This window comes from Thalassophryne amazonica, chromosome 3 (genome assembly GCF_902500255.1).
Source record: "Thalassophryne amazonica chromosome 3, fThaAma1.1, whole genome shotgun sequence".
NCBI classification, from domain to species: Eukaryota; Metazoa; Chordata; class Actinopteri; order Batrachoidiformes; family Batrachoididae; genus Thalassophryne; species Thalassophryne amazonica.
This window is the reverse complement of record NC_047105.1, coordinates 143350701-143375236: the sequence shown is the minus strand read 5'-3', so window position 1 is coordinate 143375236 and position 24536 is coordinate 143350701. Positions and strand designations below refer to the sequence as shown.

Below are 24536 nucleotides of genomic sequence, written 5' to 3'. Positions count from 1 at the left end.
GGGTAGAAACTGTTTTTCAGTCTTTGTTCATGTTTTAATGGCCCTGTACCATCAAACAGAAAGTGTCCAGGGTGGGACAAGTCCTTTAGGATGGCGTTGTCTCTCCTGAGACAGGAAGAGTCATGAAGGTGCCCCAGTGTGGGTAGAGGGCACCCAATGAGCTTTTCTGCCATTTTGGTAACCCTCTGGAGCTCTTTCCTGTTTGCCCCGTGTAGCTGGTAAACCACGTACAGAAGCAGTATGTGAGGATGATCTCCATGGAAGAGCACGAAAAAGACACCAGACATCTCTGGTTGATGCTATTTTTCCTGAGGATTCTCAGAAAGTAAAGTCTTTGCTGTTCCTTCTTTACCAAGTGTGTGGTGTTCCTGTCCCAGGTCAGTTTCTCCTCTATGTGGACTCCCAGGAAACAGAAGTCCCTGACCCTTTCCACACAGGTCCCCCCAGTGATAACGGGCTGAATGTCTGCTTTGTTTCTCCTGAAGTGTATGATTAGCTCCTTGGTTTTGAATGTGTTCAGAGCAGATTATTTTCTCTACACCGCACCGTCAACTGTTCCTACTCATCCGGGAGGCGGGATTGGGTGGAATAAGGGGGGAAGTGGTGAGAGGAGACTCATTTCCCATAATGCCTTTTGGCGCGTGTGTGGGTTAACGCTCAAATCTTCAGAATTTGCGCATTACTTTAAAAGATATGTGTGATATTTTCACTTTATAAAAATGACTGAGTTGCCGTTAATGTCGATAAACTGTCCAGAATTTGTTTTGTTTATATATAAATGAAACCATGAGTGAAAACTGCCTTGCGTTTGATCTCTTCTGCCACTGTCTGTGTTGTTGTATGTGAAAAGTAAATGGTACGTTTTTGCAGCAGCCGGCCTGCAGGCCCACTTCTGCTGGGGGACGACTGGGAAACGGCTACCACATCCAAGAAAGGCAGCAGGCATGCAAATTACCCACCCCGACTCGGGGAGGTAGTGACGAAAAATAACAATACAGGACTCTTTCGAGGCCCTGTAATTGGAATGAGTACACTTTCTCTGTGTATGTGCTCAGAGACCAGTTTCAGTTCTGATTTCATTCTGCTTTCTATGTCATCACTGGTGATATGACGGCTGTGAGATCAGATAATGGTTACTTACAAACAGGAAAAAAAAAAAGATTCAGGAACAAACTGAATATCTCAATTTGTACATTTTGCATTGTATCTCAATCAAAAGGACTTTTGATTGAGATATACTGTAATGCAAAATGTACACCAAAATGGGCTTTTCAATATTAAATTAAAATGTCCACAAGAACCACAATCCGGATCAGATCCTGATCAAACTTTGTCAGGTGATAGTGAATGCCAGTCTGCAACTCACTTTCAAATATGAGAGTGATTGGGGCACAGTTGATCAATCAATCAATCAATCAATTTTTTTTATATAGCGCCAAATCACAACAAACAGTTGCCCCAAGGCGCTTTATATTGTAAGGCAAGGCCATACAATAATTATGTAAAACCCCAACGGTCAAAACGACCCCCTGTGAGCAAGCACTTGGCTACAGTGGGAAGGAAAAACTCCCTTTTAACAGGAAGAAACCTCCAGCAGAACCAGGCTCAGGGAGGGGCAGTCTTCTGCTGGGACTGGTTGGGGCTGAGGGAGAGAACCAGGAAAAAGACATGCTGTGGAGGGGAGCAGAGATCGATCACTAATGATTAAATGCAGAGTGGTGCATACAGAGCAAAAAGAAAAAGAAACAGTGCATCATGGGAACCCCCCAGCAGTCTACGTCTATAGCAGCATAACTAAGGGATGGTTCAGGGTCACCTGATCCAGCCCTAACTATAAGCTTTAGCAAAAAGGAAAGTTTTAAGCCTAATCTTAAAAGTAGAGAGGGTGTCTGTCTCCCTGATCTGAATTGGGAGCTGGTTCCACAGGAGAGGAGCCTGAAAGCTGAAGGCTCTGCCTCCCATTCTACTCTTACAAACCCTAGGAACTACAAGTAAGCCTGCAGTCTGAGAGCGAAGCGCTCTATTGGGGTAATATGGTACTACGAGGTCCCTAAGATAAGATGGGACCTGATTATTCAAAACCTTATAAGTAAGAAGAAGAATTTTAAATTCTATTCTAGAATTAACAGGAAGCCAATGAAGAGAGGCCAATATGGGTGAGATATGCTCTCTCCTTCTAGTCCCCGTCAGTACTCTAGCTGCAGCATTTTGAATTAACTGAAGGCTTTTTAGGGAACTTTTAGGACAACCTGATAATAATGAATTACAATAGTCCAGCCTAGAGGAAATAAATGCATGAATTAGTTTTTCAGCATCACTCTGAGACAAGACCTTTCTGATTTTAGAGATATTGCGTAAATGCAAAAAAGCAGTCCTACATATTTGTTTAATATGCACTTTGAATGACATATCCTGATCAAAAATGACTCCAAGATTTCTCACAGTATTACTAGAGGTCAGGGTAATGCCATCCAGAGTAAGGATCTGGTTAGACACCATGTTTCTAAGATTTGTGGGGCCAAGTACAATAACTTCAGTTTTATCTGAGTTTAAAAGCAGGAAATTAGAGGTCATCCATGTCTTTATGTCTGTAAGACAATCCTGCAGTTTAGCTAATTGGTGTGTGTCCTCTGGCTTCATGGATAGATAAAGCTGGGTATCATCTGCGTAACAATGAAAATTTAAGCAATACCGTCTAATAATACTGCCTAAGGGAAGCATGTATAAAGTGAATAAAATTGGTCCTAGCACAGAACCTTGTGGAACTCCATAATTAACTTTAGTCTGTGAAGAAGATTCCCCATTTACATGAACAAATTGTAATCTATTAGACAAATATGATTCAAACCACCGCAGCGCAGTGCCTTTAATACCTATGGCATGCTCTAATCTCTGTAATAAAATTTTATGGTCAACAGTATCAAAAGTAGCACTGAGGTCTAACAGAACAAGCACAGAGATGACTCCACTGTCTGAGGCCATAAGAAGATCATTAAAAGAGTAAAAAAGCATAAAACAAAACTGTACCAGTATGCTGCCATATGAAAGGGAAAATAAGTGCGTCTTAAGTCTGGACTTGAAAATCTCCACAGAATCTGACTGTTTTATTGACACAGGGAGATCATTCCACAGAACAGGGGCACGATAAGAGAAAGCTGTGTGACCCGCAGACTTCTTATTCACCTTAGGGACACAAAGTAGTCCTGCACCCTGATAACGTAAAGCACGGGCTGGTACGTAAGGTTTAATTAGGTCAGCTAGGTAGGGAGGTGTCAGTCCATGAATAATTTTATAGGTTAGTAGCAGAACCTTAAAATCTGACCTCACTGGGACAGGAAGGGATGCCAAAATGGGTAACATGGTTGTACTTTCTGCTTCGTGTCAAAAGTCTGGCTGCAGCATTTTGAACCAATTGGAGACCCCTAATGCTAGACTGCGGTAAACCAGGAAATAGAACATTGCAGTAGTCCAATCTAGAAGAAATAAATGCATGGATCAGGGTCTCAGCATCAGCCATAGACAGGATGGGACGAATCTTCACTATATTTCACAGGTGGAAGAAAGCAGTCCTAGTAATATTTATAATGTGGAGGCCAAAGGACAACGAAGGATCAAAGATTTCCCCAAGGTTCCTCATTTTGTCAGTGTGATGTATGACACACGAGCCGAGGCTGAGCGTTAACTGGTCACATTGATACCAATGTGTCACTAGACCAAGAACCATCATTTCAGTCTTATCAGAGTTTAAAAGTAGGAAGTTTCTAGACATCCAACTTCTCACTGCTGCAGGGCAATCTTCTAAGGATTTTATGTGAACGAGATTACCAGCAGTTATCGGCATATATAACTGAGCATCATCTGCATAGCAGTGAAAGGTAATCCCAAAACGCCACAATATGTGCCCAAGGGGTGCTATATAAAGGGAGAAACGCAGGGGGCCTAAGACAGACCCCTGTGGAACCCCAAATTTCATGTCACTAAGGTTAGAGGTAGTGTTACTGTACAAAACACAGTGAGAACGACTGGTCAAGTATGACGTCAGCCATGCAAGGGCACTCCCACTAATCCCAAAATGATTTTCCAGCCTATCAAGTAGAATATGATGATCCACTGTATCAAATGCAGCACTGAGATCTAACAGCAACAGAACCATAGTGGTGTCCGAATCCATTGTAAGCAGAAGATCATTCACCATTTCACCACTAGTGAGATACTGTCAAATTCTGTAAATCTAGATAATACCTCAGTAGTGGCACCCACCTCAATAGCAGGGTGTAGTGGCTGGGTTAAGGCATGCCGGGATATTTTTAACCCTGATGTCTTCTATTTTCTTCCCAAAGTAATCCCGGAAATCTTGTGCTGTAAAAGGAGAGCGAACAACAGGTGGTTGTCCATGCATAAGTGTTGCCACCGTGTCGAACAAGAACTTTGAGTTATGCTTGTTTTTGTTGATCAAATCAGAGTAGTAGGTCCGCTTTGTAGCCAATAATACACGCTTATAGTCTAAGATAGCACCACGCCACGCAAGATGAAATACTTCTAATTTTGAATGATGCCATTTCCTTTCTAGACCTCTTACTTTATGCTTGAGGTCACGCAGATAATCATTGAACCAAGGTGACTGTGATTTGGGGCAGCACGGTTTTAACACAGGTGGTGCAATCATGTCAAGTGTAGTTTTGAGCACTGAGTTTAAACTATCCACAAGACTGTCTACTGACTGGGTATTTGTCAGATGTGAAGCTGACATCAGGCAGTCTAGCTTCTAGTTCAGTCTTAGTTGAGGAGTTGATGCATCACCATAATGATATATAAGGTTGTTCCACTAAACACGGCAGCGAAACTGTAAACTTAATAAGTGAGTGATCAGACACCACTGATGTAAGAGGCATGATGTCAATATTCATGACAGCAATACCATGTGCGAGAACCAAATCTAGGGTATTTCCACTAATGTGCGTCGAATCCCAAATGCATTGCCAAAATCTTAATGCATCCACAATTTCCATAAATGATTTGCAGAGGAGATCAGAAGGCTTATTTGTATGAATGTTAAAGTCACCAATGATCAGAATGTTATCTACACTAGTTGACACGTTAGAGATGAACGCACCAAATTCATCTAAGAATTCAGAATATGGGCCAGGAGGCCTATATACAGTGACAAAGTAATACGACTGATTTTTATTCTTCTGACCTTGGCAATGTGTAATATCGTGAGCAGAGCAGAGAATCAGATGCTCAAACGAGTTATATTTGTAACCACCAACAGCTAATAAGCTAAACCAAGATTTATAAATAAGAGCAACACCCCCGCCTTGCTTCGCATCACGAGGAACATGACTAAATGTATGTGCTGGTGGGCAGACCTCATTTAAGGGGAGGAGAGCTGTAGGTTTAAGCCAGGTTTCACATAGCCCAATCATATCTAAGTGATGATCAATAATTAGATCATTGATCAACAGTGATTTTGAGGACAGTGATCTTATGTTAATGAGACCCAGTCTAAGGACCTCAGTGGGGTCGACAGTTGAACTGTTTGGGTTTATGGGTGGTTCAAGAGTAGCATATATAAGATGCCTAGAAGTAGGTTTAGGTTTGAGACATTCCACGCGCGTTGTAGGTAGCAGACACGAAATCTTTGCTATTGCTGGAACAACCACTGGGCCATCCTCAATTTCAACATCATCCAATATAGTAATGAGTATTAAGTTTGGAAAGCATATCCCTCTATGATTTTTATGGACATGACTATGGAAGCAGGCCACAGTCTCAACTTGTTGAAATTCCCTCCCTGGCAAATAAACTGCGCTATCACCATAGTGGATTTTCATCTATTGGTCATAGATGCATACTCAAAGGTATGCATCTATGACCAACAAATGACCAGTAACAACTGACCAATAACAACTGGCCAGTTAACAACTGACCAATAACAGCTGATGAATAACAAGTGACCAATAACAACTGACCAGTAACAACTGACCAATAAACGGTAACCCAACTCAGTTGAGGGACCATCCGTTCTGGCAACTGTAACAATGTAAAACAGTCAACAAGAGCAAGACACGATACCAAAAAATAAATAAATGGGCAATTCTATGGTAACGGAATTACAACAGCAGCAAAATCTGGACATATGGCATCTAACCACGACAGATTAGCTCAGATTGTAATTCTATTACCGGAATCCCCTGTAGTTGGGTGTGTTCCAACTACAGGGGATCACACTCCTCAGCCTCCCTGGTAAGCTCTATTCCAGGGTGCTGGAGAGGAGAATTCAACCGATAGTCGATCCTCGGATTCAGGAGGAGCAGTGTGGTTTTCGTCCTGGTCGTGGCACACTGGACCAGCTCTACACCCTCCATCGGGTGCTCGAGGGTTCATGGGAGTTCTCCCAACCAGACCACATGTGCTTTGTGGATCTGGAGAAGGCATTTGACCGTGTCCCTCGAGGCGCCCTGTGGGGGGTGCTCCGGGAGTACGGGGTCCGTGGTCCTTTGCTAAGGGCTATCCGGTCCCTGTACGACCGCAGCAGGAGCTTGGTTCGCATTGTCGGTAGTAAGTCAAACCTGTTTCCAGTGCATGTTGGCCTCCGCCCGGGCTGCCCTTTGTCACCGGTTCTGTTCATTACCTTTATGGACAGAATTTCTAGGCACAACCAGGGTGTAGAGGGGGTCCGGTTTGGGAACCACAGAATCTCATCTCTGCTGTTTGCGGATGATGTGGTCCTGTTGGCTTTGTCAAACCAGGACCTTCAGCATGCACTAGGGCAGTTTGCAGCCAGGTGTGAAGCGTCCGGGATGAAGATCAGCACCTCCAAATCCGAGGCCATGGTTCTCGGCCGGAAAAAGCCTTGCCCACTTCAGGACGGTGGGGTGTGCTTGCCTCAGGTGGAGGAGTTTAAGTATCTCGGGGTCTTGTTCACGAATGAGGGATGGATGGAGCATGAGATCGATAGACAGATCAGTGCAGCGTCTGCAGTGATGTGGTCACTGTATTGGACCGTCGTGGTGAAGAGAGAGCTGAGCAGGGGGGCAAAGCTCTCGATTTACCAATCGATCTACGTTCCGACCCTCACCTATGGTCATGAGAGCTCATGACCAAAAGAACAACATCGCGAGTGCAAGCGGCTGATATGAGTTTCCTCCGCAGGGTGGCTGGGCACTCCGTTAGAGATAGGGTGAGGAGCTCGGAGTCGAGCCGCTGCTCCTCCACGTTGAAAGGAGCCAGATGAGGCGGCTTGGGCATCTTTTCCGGATGCCCCCTGGATGCCTCGCTAGAGAGGTGTTCCGGGCATGTCCCATCGGGAGGAGGACCCAGGGAAAACCCAGATCCCGCTGGAGGGACTACGTCTCTCAGCTGGCTTGGGAATGCCTCAGGGTTCCCCCGGAGGAGCTGGGGGAGGTGTGTGTGGATCGGGAGGTCTGGGCAGCTTTGCCTGAGCTGCTGCCCCCGCGACCCAACCTAGGATAAGCAGAAGAAAATGGATGGATGGATGGACAATTTGATGTCACTAAAACATTCAAATGTGTAAATATTGTGGGTGCACAAACTTTTTTTTGAAGCTCTGTTGGTCTTAGGAATAAACAAAGTGGAAGGAAACTTAAAGTGCAAATGTGTTTCTTATGAAAATATGGTCGATGGACAAGTTCATGTCTTATTATTTGAATATGACAAAAGAATAAATCTGGGGTCCAATCAGAGCCCACGTGCAAAGAAGAAATAAAATACAGGAATGAATCAAAACACAGGAAAGGCTCAAAACACAGGAGTGAATCAAAACATAGGAATGGATCAAAACACAGGAGTGGATCAAAACACGGGAAAGGTTCAAAACACAGGAGTGAATCAAAACACAGGAATGGATCAAAACACAGGAAAGGATGAAAACATGGGAATGGATCAGAACACAGGAATGAATCAAAACACAGGAAAGGATCAAAACATAGGAGTGAATCAAAACATAGGAATGGATCAAAACACAGGAATGAATCAAAACACAGGAAAGGATCAAAACATAGGAGTGAATCAAAACACAGGAATGAATCAAAACACAGGAAAGGATCAAAACATAGGAGTGAATCAAAACACAGGAATGGATAAGAATCAGAATCAGAATAGAATTTAAAATTCTTCTTCTTACTTATAAGGTTTTGAATAATCAGGTCCCATCTTATCTTAGGGACCTCATATTACCATATCACCCCAATAGAGCGCTTCGCTCTCAGACTGCAGGCTTACTTGTAGTTCCTAGGGTTTGTAAGAGTAGAATGGGAGGCAGAGCCATCAGCTTTCAGGCTCCTCTCCTGTGGAACCAGCTCCCAATTCGGATCAGGGAGACAGACACCCTCTCTACTTTTAAGATTAGGCTTAAAACTTTCCTTTTTGCTAAAGCTTATAGTTAGGGCTGGATCAGGTGACCCTGAACCATCCCTTAGTTATGCTGCTATAGACTTAGACTGCTGGGGGGTTCCCATGATGCACTGAGTGTTTCTTTCTCTTTCTGCTCTGTATGCACCACTCTGCATTTAATCATTAGTGATTGATCTCTGCTCCCCTCCACAGCATGTCTTTTTCCTGATTCTCTCCCCTCAGCCCCAACCAGTCCCAGCAGAAGACTGCCCCTCCCTGAGCCTGGTTCTGCTGGAGGTTTCTTCCTGTTAAAAGGGAGTTTTTCCTTCCCACTGTCGCCAAGTGCTTGCTCACAGGGGGTCGTTTTTACAGTTGGGGTTTTTCCGTAATTATTGTATGGCTTTGCCTTACAATATGAAGCGCCTTGGGGCAACTGTTTGTTGTGATTTGGCGCTATATAAATGAAATTGATTTGATTTTATTTGATTTGATCAAAACACAGGAATGAATCAAAACACAGGAAAGGATGAAAACATGGGAATGGATCAAAACACAGGAATGAATCAAAACACAGGAAAGGATGAAAACATGGGAATGGGTCAGAACACAGGAATGAATCAAAACAGAGAAAAGGATCAAAACATAGGAAATGATCAAAACACAGGAATGAATCAAAATACAGGAATGGATCAAAACACAGGAATGAATCAAAAATCAGGAAAGGATCAAAACACAAGAGGGGATCAAAACACAGCAATGAATCAAAACACAGGAATGAATCAAAAATCAGGAAAGGATCAAAACACAGTAATGAATCAAAACGCAGGAAAGGATCAAAACACAGGAATGGATCAAAACACAGGAAAGGATGGTTTCTCATGTGCATGAGTAAATTAAAGGGCGGGTGCGCGTGCATAAACAAGATGGACTGACTTGTCTCTCCATGTTTCTGACTCTACTGAACTTTGTGGGAATGATGAACTGAACTGATGCATTTGGTTCTAAAAAATTTTTTCTTCTCCCTCTCACTCTCTCTCTCTGTCTCTCTCTCGCTCTCTCTCTGTCACTCTTCGTGTCTGTCTCTCGCTGTCACTCACTCTGTCACACTTTCTTAATCTTTCTCTCTCTCTCTCTCTCTCTCTCTCTTTTACTCATGGTTTGTTTTGTTTGAATCTTTTCCTTCATCCCACCCATTCCTCATTTTTCTGCACCATATTTTCTTCTGATTTTTTCTTTCTTTATGTCTCTGTCCCCACTTTATCCCAATCTTGTCCTGGTTTCCTTCCATTTCTCGTAATTTTCCTCCTTCCACCTTTCCATCGTGGCCTTCTTTTCTCCAACTGGCAGTTTGCAGCAGTGCTCCCACAAACATGAAGGTGCAGCATGTGAATGCCAGCACGCTGATGGTTCGCTGGACACGTCCAGAGGTCACCTACCACCCGCCCATCCTGCACTTCCTGGTCTCTTACAGCTGGACGGCCCACGATGACAGTTATGAGGAGACGCACGTCACTGATGCCAAACAGAAACCGGTGAGACTGGAGGAGGCGGAACCTGTGGAGGGAGGGACTGGGAGGAGCTCCCGAGCTCTGGTGGGATGATAACCTGATTGTGATAACTGCAGTGGTTATCATCTGCCATGGGAACAATTTGGTGGGGGATAGGGGGAACATGTCCCCCCAACCTTTTCAACCGGGGGGACAAAATATGGTATGTTCCCCCACCTTCTGACATATATGTGCGTACTTGAAACATGCTATGCCAGTCTTATGTGCAAACCATGTCAGTCTTACGTGCAAACCATGTCAGAATAGTACGAGGTATGTGAGAAAACTATCCGACCTTTTTATTTTTTTCAAAAACTATATGGATTTGAATCGTGCGCTTGCATCAGACAAGCTTGAACCTTCGTGCGCATGCGTGAGTTTTTTCACGCCTGTCGGTTGCGTCATTCACCTGTGGGCAGGCTTTGAGTGAGCACTGGTCCACCCCCCTCGTCGGATTTTTATTGTTTAGGAATGGCGGAGTGGCTGCCGCTTTGTTCCATGAAAATGTTTTAAGAAACTCTGCCAGACAGCCAGATGGAAACCATTTGGAAGATTCAGATGGCTTTCAGTGAAGATTCTATCGGTATCACACGGATTAAAACTGGATTAAAAAAAGACCACAGCGGCAGTGGACGCACCATGCCCCGAGCGGCCATGGACAGGCTAGAACGAGCAGATTACTTCCAAATTTAAGGCTAGTCGTGTGACTAGCAGAGAAGTTTCAGAAGAGGTCTGGATCAGCACTTTATCGGCACATTCCACTGTTAAAGGAGATTTTGTAATGAAAGACGTGCGGATGGATTCGCGTGTCGGGACACAGCCGCTCATGGCGCGGGACAAACAACACCTCCGTGTTGGAAACCATTTGTAAGATTCAGACGGCTTTCGGTGGCTTTTCAGTCGAGTGAGTATCTGAGAAATTGTTTAACAGCTGGGCATGTCACAACTTGTCCTGTGAGACTTCCAACACGGAGGTGTTTTTTGTCCCGCGCCATGAGCGGCTGCATCCCGACGCGCGAATCCATCCGCTGTCTTTATGCCATATGCTAATGTATTAAATTCTGAAAGTTAGAAAAGGAAATCAGAAAAGCTATCTGGGACCTCAGAAAGCCCATCTGCAATTATTGCTTGATCTCCAAAATCAGTCTATGCAAGCGAAATTATGTTCAGTATGAGTGTTGTCATTAGTGCCACTTCGAAAATGAAATTTATGATAAGTAATTTATCCTAAACTTATGATCTGTTGTTTTTTCAAACTTATGCAAAAACAAATTTTGAGAAAAAAAATACAGTATGTGATAGTTAATAATTATTAAGAGCCTGTTCTTTCATATTTATGAATACATTTTACCACATTGCAGTTGTTTTTTAATGAAAATTCAACCTATCATTCTTTTTGAGTTCTACATGTGGTGATACCTTATTTACACCAGGATGTTAATAAAATCAGTGCTGGCTAGTCTCAGAATAAAGTATACTCAACAAAAATATAAACGCAACACTTTTGGTTTTGCTCCCATTTTGTATGAGATTAACTCAACGATCTAAAACTTTTTCCACATACACAATATCACCATTTCCCTCAAATACTGTGCACAAACCAGTCTAAATCTGTGATAGTGAGCACTTCTCCTTTGCTGAGATAATCCATCCCACCTCACAGGTGTGCCATACCAAGATGCTGATTAGACACCATGATTAGTGCACAGGTGTGCCTTAGACTGCCCACAATAAAAGGCCACTCTGAAAGGTGCAGTTTTGTTTTATTGGGGGGGATACCAGTCAGTATCTGGTGTGACCACCATTTGCCTCATGCAGTGCAACACATCTCCTTCGCATCATCCGTGAAGAGAACACCTCTCCAACGTGCCAAACGGCAGCAAATGTGAGCATTTGCCCACTCAAATCGGTTACGACGACGAACTGCAGTCGGGTCGAGACCCCGATGAGGACGACGAGCATGCAGATGAGCTTCCCTGAGACAGTTTCTGACAGTTTGTGCAGAAATTCTTTGGTTATGCAAACCGATTGTTTCAGCAGCTGTGCGAGTGGCTGGTCTCAGACGATCTTGGAGGTGAACATGCTGGATGTGGAGGTCCTGGGCTGGTGTGGTTACACGTGGTCTGCGGTTGTGAGGCTGGTTGGATGTACTGCCAAATTCTCTGAAACGCCTTTGGAGACGGCTTATGGTAGAGAAATGAACATTCAATACACGAGCAACAGTTCTGGTTGACATTCCTGCTGTCAGCATGCCAATTGCACGCTCCTTCAAAGCTTGCGACATCTGTGGCATTGTGCTGTGTAATAAAACTGCACCTTTCAGAGTGGCCTTTTATTGTGGGCAGTCTAAGGCACACCTGTGCACTAATCATGGTGTCTAATCAGCATCTTGATATGGCACACCTGTGAGGTGGGATGGATTATCTCAGCAAAGGAGAAGTGCTCACTATCACAGATTTAGAGTGGTTTGTGAACAATATTTGAGAGAAATGGTGATATTGTATATGTGGAAAAAGTTTTAGGTCTTTGAGTTCATCTCATACAAAATGGGAGCAAAACCAAAAGTGTTGCGTTTATATTTTTGTTGAGTGTACTTATATCCACAGTTTCAAATTGTATAAGTCCAATGGTGTCCACTTTATGGTCTTCTCAAAACATTAAAATTACTGTTTTGGATGCTCAGAATGCATCTGAGCTTATCTAGAAACCGTTGGCTTCTGGGGGCCTAAAGCGGACCCCAGACCCCCGGCCTATGGGCTTCGGTCCTGCCGGCCTCGGACTAAAAGCCGCTTTTCTACTACGAAGCTCCAGCACTACTCGGCTCTACTCTACTCGGCTCTACTCGGTTTGGTTCCAAGCGCGTCCTTTTCTACTACAAATAGTACCTCTTCAATGTGGGCGGGGTCAGCAGAGCAAACTGCAGTGACGTCGTTTTATACGCGACATAAACATAAACAATGGCGGATTACGTGTGTTTACTGCTCTGTGAGTTTTTAAGAGAAAGTTGCTGGCGTCGAGACAAAACACGCTTGAAAAGTACAGAAGACTTTGGGAATTCATACAACAATATGAAGACGAAGACGAGAAGATACAAGCTGAAAAGAGATGAAGACACAAAGCATGACGGTAAGCTAATCGTTAGCTTCCTAAGTAGCTCGTAAATAAGTAATAACTGCAGGCTGTCGCTATTAACTATTAAAATTGTGGGTGTCAAAATAAAGCGTTAATTTAGATTAATTAATGACAGCACCTATCACGCCTTCAGTCACACTTTGCTCCATTTTGTTTTGACGTCAGTGACTTGGGGCCTGTACTCCGAAACGGCGTTACTGGTTTATCAGGGTAACTTCGGGAGTAAGTTGATGACGTGTGGAGTAACTTCCCGGCTAACCTGTACTATGAAAGGTGGATAGGTTTCCACCTAGGCATGCTGCCACGGCAACTTACGCCGTGCGGCAAACCTGCTCCGAGCAGGTTATGTTCCAGGATTAGCTTGAGGTTTTCGCTTAACCACTCCCTTTATAAGTACCGTCCATCCACCTTCAATCACTCCAAAGACAATGCCAGCCTACCTGGATGATCTGTTTGATATTGGGGCACAAATTGTGAGGGGCTCTCTTCGCAGGGCGAGGGTTTTTAAAGACCGCCGGAATCCGCTGACATACCCGGACGATATTCTCTATGAAAGATATAGAGGGAATTCGTTATCTTTGTCAGCTGATCGGGCCAGAAGTCTGTAACATCACCCATCGTACACTGTAAAAAAAGACTGTTGTTTTTACAGGAGAACACTGGCAGCTGTGGTTACCAGGGAATTCCTGTAAAAAAATACAGCAGTTAAATGTACAAAAAAGAGAGCTCTTGTTTGTAGATTTAACAGTTCCTTTAATGTGAGTCAGCCGTGGTTCATTCACTGTAAATCCATATACATATTATGTCTGTAATGTTATCTACTGTGCTGCTGGATGTTTTGCAGGAATTCCCTGGTAACCATAGCTGCCAGCGTTTTCTTGTAAAAACAAGTCATTTTTTACAGTGTAGCAATGCCCCGACGATCGAGCAGATAATGTGCCTTGTGCCTATTTTGCCAGTGGACAATTTATGTATTCCGTCGGTGATGCTGAACATCTGAGATTTGCAAGGTAGTACTTGCTCTGTCTAAACTGTTGGATGCATTTGTCATTTTCCCTGGCCATTTATCCACTATGCAAATCAAAGAAGGGTTTTATGCAATCGCGGGTAATTACTAATATCAAAATAGGTCTAATGCATGTCCATTAATTAGGCGAAGTGGGGCTTATCAAGCTATGAATATAAACCTACCGTTCTGAAGGATGTTTTTATATTTCATCTTCACCTGCTGCCAGGTGTGTTTGGCACTGCTATTGCATCTGAAATATTGACAGGATTAGGAATAGCAATCACACAGTCAAGGTAGCCTATTTAGGAAACATTAGATTAACCTAACATTTATTAGTAGGCCTATGCCCACCTCTGAATCGTGTTGCATCTGGGCATAATTAATGAAAGGAGGTCATTTCTTTACACATTTTAGACATTCCACAGGTTAATCATCTGTAACAGATTTCGAGAACAATTGAATTGTTCTTACGCATTTACCTGATCAGCAATACGTTGCCAACAAGCCTGTCTTGCTTTATTGGCAGACGATGTGTTCGATTTCCCCCTTAACATTAATTTAAATTCCTCGTAGCTCCGCATAATAATCATGCATTCTTCTTCGGTAAAGTACGGTGACCGCGCCATCATTGAAAAATGGTGACGCACAAACTCCACTTAGGTTAACACAGGTTCAACAAATCAACATCTTATTCAGCGTCGTAGTACCGATTAACACCACTTGAGGAAACCAGGTTTTGTCAACCCCGGTTTAAGAGGTTGACCCTGGGTTACATCTGAGTAAGTTAAACCCGCTTCGTAGTACAGCCCCCAGGTCTGTAAATAAAGACGCATTTCTGAGAGCAATAAACGTGTTAATGTCAATATTTTTTTTTTTTATCAAAGTAACTTGCTTTGATAACTTATTGTTAAATCTCAAATGTGGGAGTTTGTGCGTTTACTGACTTTCATGCACAAAATGTTGATTCGGTTTTAATGGCCGTTAATTAACGTCGTCACTGAACTCGAACAGGTTAAAACACATTAAAAACGTTTGATGTGTTTTTCATCCAACTTTTAATGTTCAATGGACAAATTTAAATATGAAATCTAATAAGATATTTATTAAAGGCATCATATTGTGCAGAAAGAATCAGCCTCCAAACTTCTGTTTTTATAGACATTCTTTATAATATAACCTTTTATTGTCATTGTACACATACATACAATCAAATTTGTCTGCATTTAACCCATCCAAATTACGTAGTTACAGTTCTCCCAACTTAAGATTAATTTACAGCTTGTTTAATACCTCCTTGATATGTAACAAAAATAACCCTGATCCTTTTTACCTGATTATTAAATGCCCCAAGCACATACAGATCTGAGTTTTTTTTTTTATTTACCTGCAATTAAATGATTCATTTAGATTAATCACAAACCCTGTAATCAATTAAATAATTTTTTTAATAACCTGACAGCACTAATTAAAATATGTTGTGTGTGTGTGTGTGTGTCTGTGTGTGTGTGTGTTTCAGATGGTTTTCTCAGAGACACCGCTGAAAAAGTTCATGCAACGGAATGGGACACCTTTGTCATCATCATCATGTTATACACTGGTTATGTTTCACTGTGAATTTTTAATAAATTTTTGTACTTTTTGCTAAAATGTCTCCACTTTTGTGTAACATCAGTTTGATTTGTAAAAGTTACCAAGGTTTACTGATTTAAAGGCTAACAGCTTGAAAAGCTGTTTAAGCATAATCCAGTTAGTAAAATAAGTTTTACATTTAATGGGGTCATAAATGTAATTGAAGTAAACAGACAGTAAAACTGGTTGTTCAAAATTCCTTGATGTAATGGTGCCTTCACTGAAGTGACTAAACCTTTTTGTTTGTTAAATACCATTTGATAAAATCTCAGTTTAGACATGGTTATTCCAGCATCTGTACCGATTCAGCCAGGTGTAGTGTGCAGTGTCTTCTGGAGCGGCAGAACCCAAATTAAGAATTCTTAGAAATGAACCTTCATTGCACCAAAACATCAATGACAAAATGTTTTTTTACTGTTGACTCAGCATGAAATGACAAATTATGATACAGTCATGAGTCAAATTGTTTACTGCAACAAAAAAGAGCAAATACAAAAAAAAAAAAAAAAGCAACAAACTATACAAAAGCTTCATGTGTCTGTAGTCTGGGGTGGGGGCGCAGGTCACATGCCCTGGTCACGCATCGCGTGCACAAGGTTGCCCAGCACACCAAGATATGCCTGATTAAATGCAGCTTCCACCACCATTGCTTCCTCAAGGATCAGTCGGATGTGTCGAACACACTGAAACCAGTTCAGCTTCAGCCTCAATGTCACTCAAGATGTTGAGATTTGCTTTCTGGAACAGGCTCCCTTTTCTCTTGCCTGGACAATAATGAAGGTAGAAATGGGAAAGAAAGTTTAAAAAAAAACAAAAAAAAAACGGAGTGACCACCCCCCTCCCCCCCAAAAAAAACCCCAGAACTGTAATAAAATCCTACAAAAAAAGAAAAAGATAAAATAAATAAATAAACCTTCAGTCTCTGTATGATCATTCCCCAGAGTTTCAGTTAGTCACATAAAAATTATGTTCTTTCAAAATTATCCTCCAACAAACCAGATCTTTTGGAGCATAATTTGGAAAGAACATGACTTTTATGCAAATTGACCAAGACAACAAACTTTGGGAAGGTCCAGCAAAATTTGTTGGACCTTTGCGGGATTTATTACAATATTTATAGGTTCTTTTTTTTTTTGTTTGTTTGTTTTTTTGGGGGGTTTGTTTTTTGTGAAGGGGGGGGTCACCCTGTCTGTCTCTCTCTGTGTCTGTCACCCGGTAAAAACACCCAGTACCAGGTACTAACCCTAGTGGAAAAGCAAAAAAACCAAGTAGAGTTGAGCCGAGTAGTGAAACTTTTGTGAAGTAGAAAAGCGCCATTTGTCCCCCCAATTTCTAGTTCTAAATTGCACCCTTGTCTGCACACTCTGCAAACATGCATTTAAGTAAAATACACAGAGTATAACACGGTTGGTTGCAGTATCCTCATTGAGCAAAAACAATTCTCAGTTGGTACGTTAGGTCTCTGTAGGCCTAACGTACCAACTGAGAATTGTTTTGAGAATTGCCCGAGGTCACCCAGAACCACTGCAGTTAGTCCATCAGTCTTCAACTTCCAACACGTTCATTCACAGTTCTCCAGAAGAACAGCTTCACATGCATGTTTTCCAATTTTCCGGTGGCCAATCATACTGCTGTACTGAACGTATTACTGTCCTAAAAATAAGATGGCCTTCGTCATGTTTGCAGAGTGTGCAGAGAGCATTATTTTGTGCCACGATGGAAATTTCATGTCATCTTAGGACGACATCATGAAGATTTATAGCGGATTTATTTAAATTGCATGATGCACCCTGCTGTGGTTAGCGACGATCGAGTCACCAGTGTGTTTCCATGTCAAGTGTTGTTCCTGTATGTTATGATCTCGAAGCCCTGCTGTTTTTGCCAGGAAGGTAAGAAACTGACTTTTTATTCTAATTTAATGAATAATATTTGAATTCAAAAGCAAATCAAAAACAGGTAGGTACGACGTTTGCGGTCTGTCTCAGCCCGTTGTACTGATTTCCTTCGGTACTTCCACATTCACTCCACACTCACGCTGTATTGCACATTCCGGGTACTTGGTGTCCTTTTTGCGCTCTTTAGTAATGGCGGCCGTGGCCCCGTGTAGGCACGGCAGCGTTACGTTCACGGTATAGGAAGTGCGCGCTCTAGCTTCATTATATATATCCAACTCAGTGGTGATGAGGGAGTGAGTTTCACTTCAATATGTGGATTGTTAAAAAATTGTGTTGGAGGTTGAACTTTTGTCTGCATCCTTTTACTTCTGCATCCTGTTTGCTGAAATCCAAGACTCTTATGTTCAATATGAATTCATCATCTAAAGATGTTAAAAGGAGCAGGTCACTGACCTGATCAGGAAGGTTAGAGCAGAGACACAAAAGGCTGGAAGAACACATGAGACAGAGAGACACACAGAAACACACAGACAGAGACACACAGAAACACTCAGACAGACACAGAGAGAGAGACAGACAGAGAAACAGAGAGAGAGAGATAGACAGACTGAGAAACAGAGACAGAGAGAGAGATAGACAGACAGAAACAGAGACAGACAGACAGAGAAACAAAGAGACAGAGAGCAAGACAGACATCCATCCATCCATTTTCTTCCGCTTTATCCGGAGTCGGGTCGTGGGGGCAGCAGCTCAAGCAAAGCCGGCCAGACCTCCCGATCCACACACACCTCCCCCAGCTCCTCCGGGGGAACCCCAAGGCCTTCCCAAGCCAGCCGAGAGATGTAGTCCCTCCAGCATGTCCTGGGTCTTCCTCCTCCCAATGGGACGTGCCCGGAACACCTCTCCAGCAAGGCGTCCAGGGGGCATCCGGAAAAGATGCCTGAGCCACCTCAACTGACTCCTTTCAGAGTCAGTTGAGCAAGACAGAGAGACAGATAAACAGACAGAGGGACAGACATACAGAGAGACAGATAGACAGAGGGACAGACATACAGGCAGACTGAGAAACAGACAGAGAGACAGAAAAAGTCAGGCAGAGACAGACAGAGAAACATACAGAGAGACAGACAGAGAAACAGACAGAGAGACAAACAGAGAGGGCAGAGAGACAAACAGACAGACAGAGACTGAGAAAAAGACAGGGAGAGAGAAACAGAGAAAAAAACGGAGAGAGACAGAGAGAGAGACTGAGAAACAGACAGACAGAGAGACAAACAGAGAATCAGACAGACAGAGAGACAGAGACACAGACAGCGAAACAGAGACACAGACAGCGAAACAGACACAGACAGAGAGACAAACAGAGAATCAGAGAGATTGAGAAAAAGACAGGGAGAGACAGACAGACAGAGAAACAGAAAGACAGAGAGACAAATAGACAGAGACAGAGAGAGACTGAGAGACAGAGAGACTGAGAAACAGACAGATACAGACAGACAAAGAGGCAAACAGAGACGGAAACAGACAGACAGAGATACAAACTGAGAGACGGAAACAGACAGACAGAGATACAGACAGACAGATACAAACTGAGAGACAGACAGGGAAGTACTAACTGGATCCTGGACAGCAACCGCCCAGGCAGCCTTCAGTCTATTATAGGCACATGAAACATGGCTGTGTCCTACGACTTCTCCAGCTGCTGTGGTCCTCAACACTGACGCACCTCTATGCTGGATCATACTGAGAGAAACATGGTCAGAATGTCATGTCTGACCCTCCCCGTAATGCACCAGATACTCCTCATCTGGCTCTCACCAGATAGACTTGTCAGCGGGACCCACGGATCCTCCAAACGAGCCTACAGTCGCGTCCAGGACCAGCTGGACAGTCAGGTCACACAAATCACAACCAATCTGAAATACAACAGCCAACACAAGCAACTGTCCTTCAGACTGTCGAACAACACCAAGAATCACACAATCTTACACACTTTTTAATGACACTTTGCCTTTAACAGCACAGGTGTCTGGTGTGAAACAGGAGACATGGAGATCACACAAAAAGCGGGAAAGCATTTCATTAAAACATACACACACACACACACACACCTGCAGTGCAAAAACAGAGTCGGAAGTGGAGCGTAACGTCCGTCGTAATGTCAACAGAAGTCCAACTCTGTGGCACAGATGTTGGATTCTGACATCTGATTTCTACGTTTAATTGATGTGGACAGCAGTGTGCATTTTTAATGTGCTGCTGTCAGCAAAAAAAAAAAAAAAAGAATCAAATCAAAATCAATTTTATTTATATAGCGCCAAATCACAACAAACAGTTGCCCCAAGGTGCTTTATATTGTAAGGCAAAACCCATACAATAATTACAGAAAAACCCGAACGGTCAAAGCGACCCCCTGTGAGCAAGCACTTGGCAACAGTGGGAAGGAAAAACTCCCTTTTAACAGGAAGAAACCTCCAGCAGAACCAGGCACAGGGAGGGGCAGTCTTCTGCTGGGACTGGTTGGGGCTGAGGGAGAGAACCAGGAAAAAGACATGCTGTGGAGGGGAGCAGAGATCAGTCACTAATGATTAAATGCAGAGTGGTGCATACAGAGCAAAAAGAGAAAGAAACACTCAGTGCATCATGGGAACCCCCAGCAGTCTAAGTCTATAGCAGCATAACTAAGGGATGGTTCAGGGTCACCTGATCCAGCCCTAACTATAAGCTTTAGCAAAAAGGAAAGTTTTAAGCGTAATCTTAAAAGTAGAGAGGGTGTCTGTCTCCCTAATCCGAATTGGGAGCTGGTTCCACAGGAGAGGAGACTGAAAGCTGAAGGCTCTGCCTCCCATTCTACTCTTACAAACCCTAGGAACTACAAGTAAGCCTGCAGTCTGAGAGCGAAGCGATCTATTGGGGTGATATGGTACTAAGAGGTCCCTAAGATAAGATGGGACCTGATTATTCAAAACCTTATAAGTAAGAAGAAGAATTTTAAATTCTATTCTAGAATTAACAGGAAGCCAATGAAGAGAGGCCAATATGGGTGAGATATGCTCTCTCCTTCTAGTCCCCGTCAGTACTCTAGCTGCAGCATTTTGAATTAACTGAAGGCTTTTCAGGGAACTTTTAAGACAACCTGATAATAATGAATTACAATAGTCCAGCCTAGAGGAAATAAATGCATGAATTAGCTTTTCAGCATCACTCTGAGACAAGACCTTTCTAATTTTAGAGATATTGCGCAAATGCAAAAAAGCAGTCGTACATATTTGCTTAATATGCGCATTGAAGGACATATCCTGATCAAAAATGACTCCAAGATTTCTCACAGTATTACTGGAGGTCAGGGTAATGCCATCCAGAGTAAGGATCTGGTTAGACACCATGTTTCTAAGATTTGTGGGGCCAAGTACAATAACTTCAGTTTTATCTGAATTTAAAAGCAGGAAATTAGAGGTCATCCATGTCTTTATGTCTGTAAGACATTCCTGCAGTTTAACTAATTGGTGTGTCCTCTGGCTTCATGGATAGATAAAGCTGGGTATCATCTGCGTAACAATGAAAATTTAAGCAATGCTTTCTAATAATACTGCCTAAGGGAAGCAAGTATAAAGTGAATAAAATTGGTCCTAGCACAGAACCTTGTGGAACTCCATAATTAACCTTAGTCTGTGAAGAAGACTCCCCATTTACATGAACAAATTGTAATCTATTAGATAAATATGATTCAAACCACTGCAGTGCCTTTAATACCTATGGCATGCTCTAATCTCTGTAATAAAATTTTATGGTCAACAGTATCGAAGGCAGCACTGAGGTCTAACAGAGCAAGCACAGAGATGAGTTCACTGTCTGAGGCCATAAGATCATTTGTAACCTTCACTAATGCTGTTTCTGTACTATGATGAATTCTGAAACCTGACTGAAACTCTTCAAATAGACCATTCCTCTGCAGATGATCAGTTAGCTCAATAGAGCTCTGACTCTTTGTCAGCCTGGCTACAGTGCTGAAAAGAAACCTGGGGTTGTTCTTATTTTCTTCAATTAGTGATGAGTAGTAAGATGTCCTAGCTTTACGGAAGACTTTTTTTATAGAGCAACAGACTCTTTTTCCAGGCTAAGTGAAGATCTTCTAAATTAGTGAGACGCCATTTCCTCTCCAACTTACGGGTTATCTGCTTTAAGCTGCGAGTTTGTGAGTTATACCACGGAGTCAGGCACTTTTGATTTAAGGCTCTCTTTTTCAGAGGAGCTACAGCATCCAAAGTTGTGCTCAATGAGGATGTAAAACTATTGATGAGATAATCTCTCACTCACAGAGTTTAGGTAGCTACTCTGCACTGTGTTGGTATATGGCATTGGAAAACATAAAGAAGGAATCATATCCTTAAACCTAGTTACAGTGCTTTCCGAAAGACTGTACTACTGTAATGAAACTTATTCCCCACTGCTGGGTAATCCATTAAAGTAAATGTAAATGTTAAGAAATGATTAGACAGAAGGGGGTTTTCAGGGAATACTGTTAAGTCTGTTGTGAACGTGTCGTGACACGGACCCACAACAGGGGGCGTTAATGAACGGACAATGGATAAGCCAAAAAGTAACAATTTAATGTTGTGAATCGCACAATGAAGTACAGACAATAACAATATGGTAGAATGTCAATTATACACAAGGTGACGTGTGGGCAGGCTCGAAGATAGAAGACGTCTGGCAAGAGAAGAGCCGGATCCCACACAGCTTCCACCACCAACGGATCTGATGAACACCGGAGCCGCCAAGCCCTGCGCCCCAGGTGGCCACTGTCTTCAGCAGTCAGACCCGGTACTGCTGGCAGAGAACAGAAACAGTATTGATGAGTGTTAGTTCGCACACTCAGTAATCCCACAGTCCGTGTTCTTTAAGGAGGGAGCACCTCCACCTCCAATCACACACTCGTGCAGCTCCTGTTTAACCACTTATCTGGTTTGGGGTGAGAGGCGAAGCCGTCGCAGTCCACACCAAACGCCAATACCGCAGATAAGTACACCGTCACAAGAAAACGGCTGCAAATGAGATCAGACTGTTATTTGTTATCGATACAGCAGAGAATGGTAGCTGATTTCTCGGCGAGGAGGTGGAGTTGCAGTCCGGCCTTTATGGTGATGGTGATGAGTAGTGGATGAGTGACAGCTGGTACGGATGATGAGTGACAGCTGTCTCTCCCGGTCGCTCTGATGCCCTCTCGTGCTTGAAGCCTGCACTTCAAGCAGGGCGCCATCTTGTGGTGGTGGGCCAGCAGTACCTCCTCTTCAGCGGCCCACACAACAAAGTCTTCAATTTCCATACCATAAGTCAGAACAAGATCTAAAGTATGGTTAAAGTGGTGGGTGGACTCATTTACATTTTGAGCGAAGCCAATTGAGTCTAATAATAGATTAAATGCAGTGTTGAGGCTGTCATTCTCAGCATCTATGTGGATGTTAAAATCGCCCACTATAATTATCTATGAGCTAAGCACTAAGTCAGACAAAAGGTCTGAAAATTCACAGAGAAACTCACAGTAACGACCAGGTGGATGATAGATAACAAATAAAACTGGTTTTTGGGACTTTCCCAATTTGGATGTAAGGCAGAATAAATCAATATGTTGATCAATTATTATATCGTTTACTAACAGGGACTTAGAAGAGAAAGACCTAATGTTTAATAAACCACATTTAACTGTTTTAGTCTGTGGTGCAGTTGAAGGTGCTATATTTTTTTTTCTTTTTGAATTTTTATGCTTAAATAGATTTTTACTGGTTGTTGGTGGTCTGGGAGCAGGCACCGTCTCTACGAGGATGGGGTATTGGGGGGATGGCAGGGGGAGAGAAGCTGCAGAGAGGTGTGTAAGACTACAACTCTGCTTCCTGGTCCCAACCCTGGATAGTCACGGTTTGGAGGGTTTAATAAAATTGGCCAGATTTCTAGAGATGAGAGCTGCTCCATCCAAAGTGGGATGGATGCCGTCTCTCCTAACAAGACCAGGTTTTCCCCAGAAAATTTGCCAATTATCTATGAAGCCCACCTCATTTTTTGGACACCACTCAGACAGCCAGCAATTCAAGGAGAACATGCGGCTAAACATGTCACTCCCGGTCCGAATGGGGAGGGGCCCAGAGAAAACTACAGAGTCCGACATTGTTTTTGCAAAGTTACACACCGATTCAGTGTTAATTTTAGTGACCTCCGGTTGGCATAACCGGGTGTCATTACTGCCGACGTGAATTACAATCTTACCAAATTTATGCTTAGCCTTAGCCAGCAGTTTCAAATTTCCTTCAATGTCGCCTGCTCTGGCCCCCAGAAGACATTTGACTATGGTTGCTGGTGTCGCTAACTTTACATTTCTCAAAACAGTCACCAATAACCAGAGTTTGATCCTCGGCGGGTGTGTCGCCGAGTGGAGAAAAATGGTTCGAGATGTGAACGGGCTGGTGGTGTACAGGGGGCTTCTGTTTAGGACTACGCTTCTTCCTCAGTCACCCAGCCGGCCTGCTTTCCCGGCTGCTCGGGATCTGCTGGGGGACAGCTAACGGCAGCTAAGCTACCTTGGTCCGCACCAACTACAGGGGCCTGGCTAGCTGTAGGATTTTCCAAGGTGCGGAGCCGAGTCTCCAGTTCGCCTAGCCTGGCCTCCAAAGCTACGAATAAGCTACACTTATTACAAGTACCATTACTGCTAAAGGAGGCTGAGGAATAACTAAACATTTCACACCCAGAGCAGACAAGTGCGGGAGAGACAGGAGAAGCCGCCATGCTAAACCGGCTAAGAGCTAGTAGCTGCGCTAAGCTAGCGGATTCCTAAAAACACACAAAGTGAATAATGTGTAAATAATTTAGAGGTGATTCAGCAGAGAGAGTGCTTTAGTTAAGGCACTATGAAACAAATCTTATCTAGATTAATCTAACTATGCAGATTAAACAGCTAACAGATACAGAAAAGCA

At 43.1% G+C, this 24536-nt stretch overlaps 1 protein-coding gene across 1 annotated transcript in view; it reads left to right on the top strand.

The window, feature by feature from the left end:
* The window catches only part of LOC117507850 (receptor-type tyrosine-protein phosphatase gamma-like), a 954825-nt gene that overhangs the window by 871284 nt on the left and 59005 nt on the right, over positions 1 to 24536 (top strand). The window contains exon 9 of the mRNA XM_034167634.1: positions 9703 to 9887. Within this exon, the coding sequence (XP_034023525.1) occupies positions 9703 to 9887 (185 nt within the window). The remainder of the gene's footprint in view (positions 1 to 9702; positions 9888 to 24536) is intronic.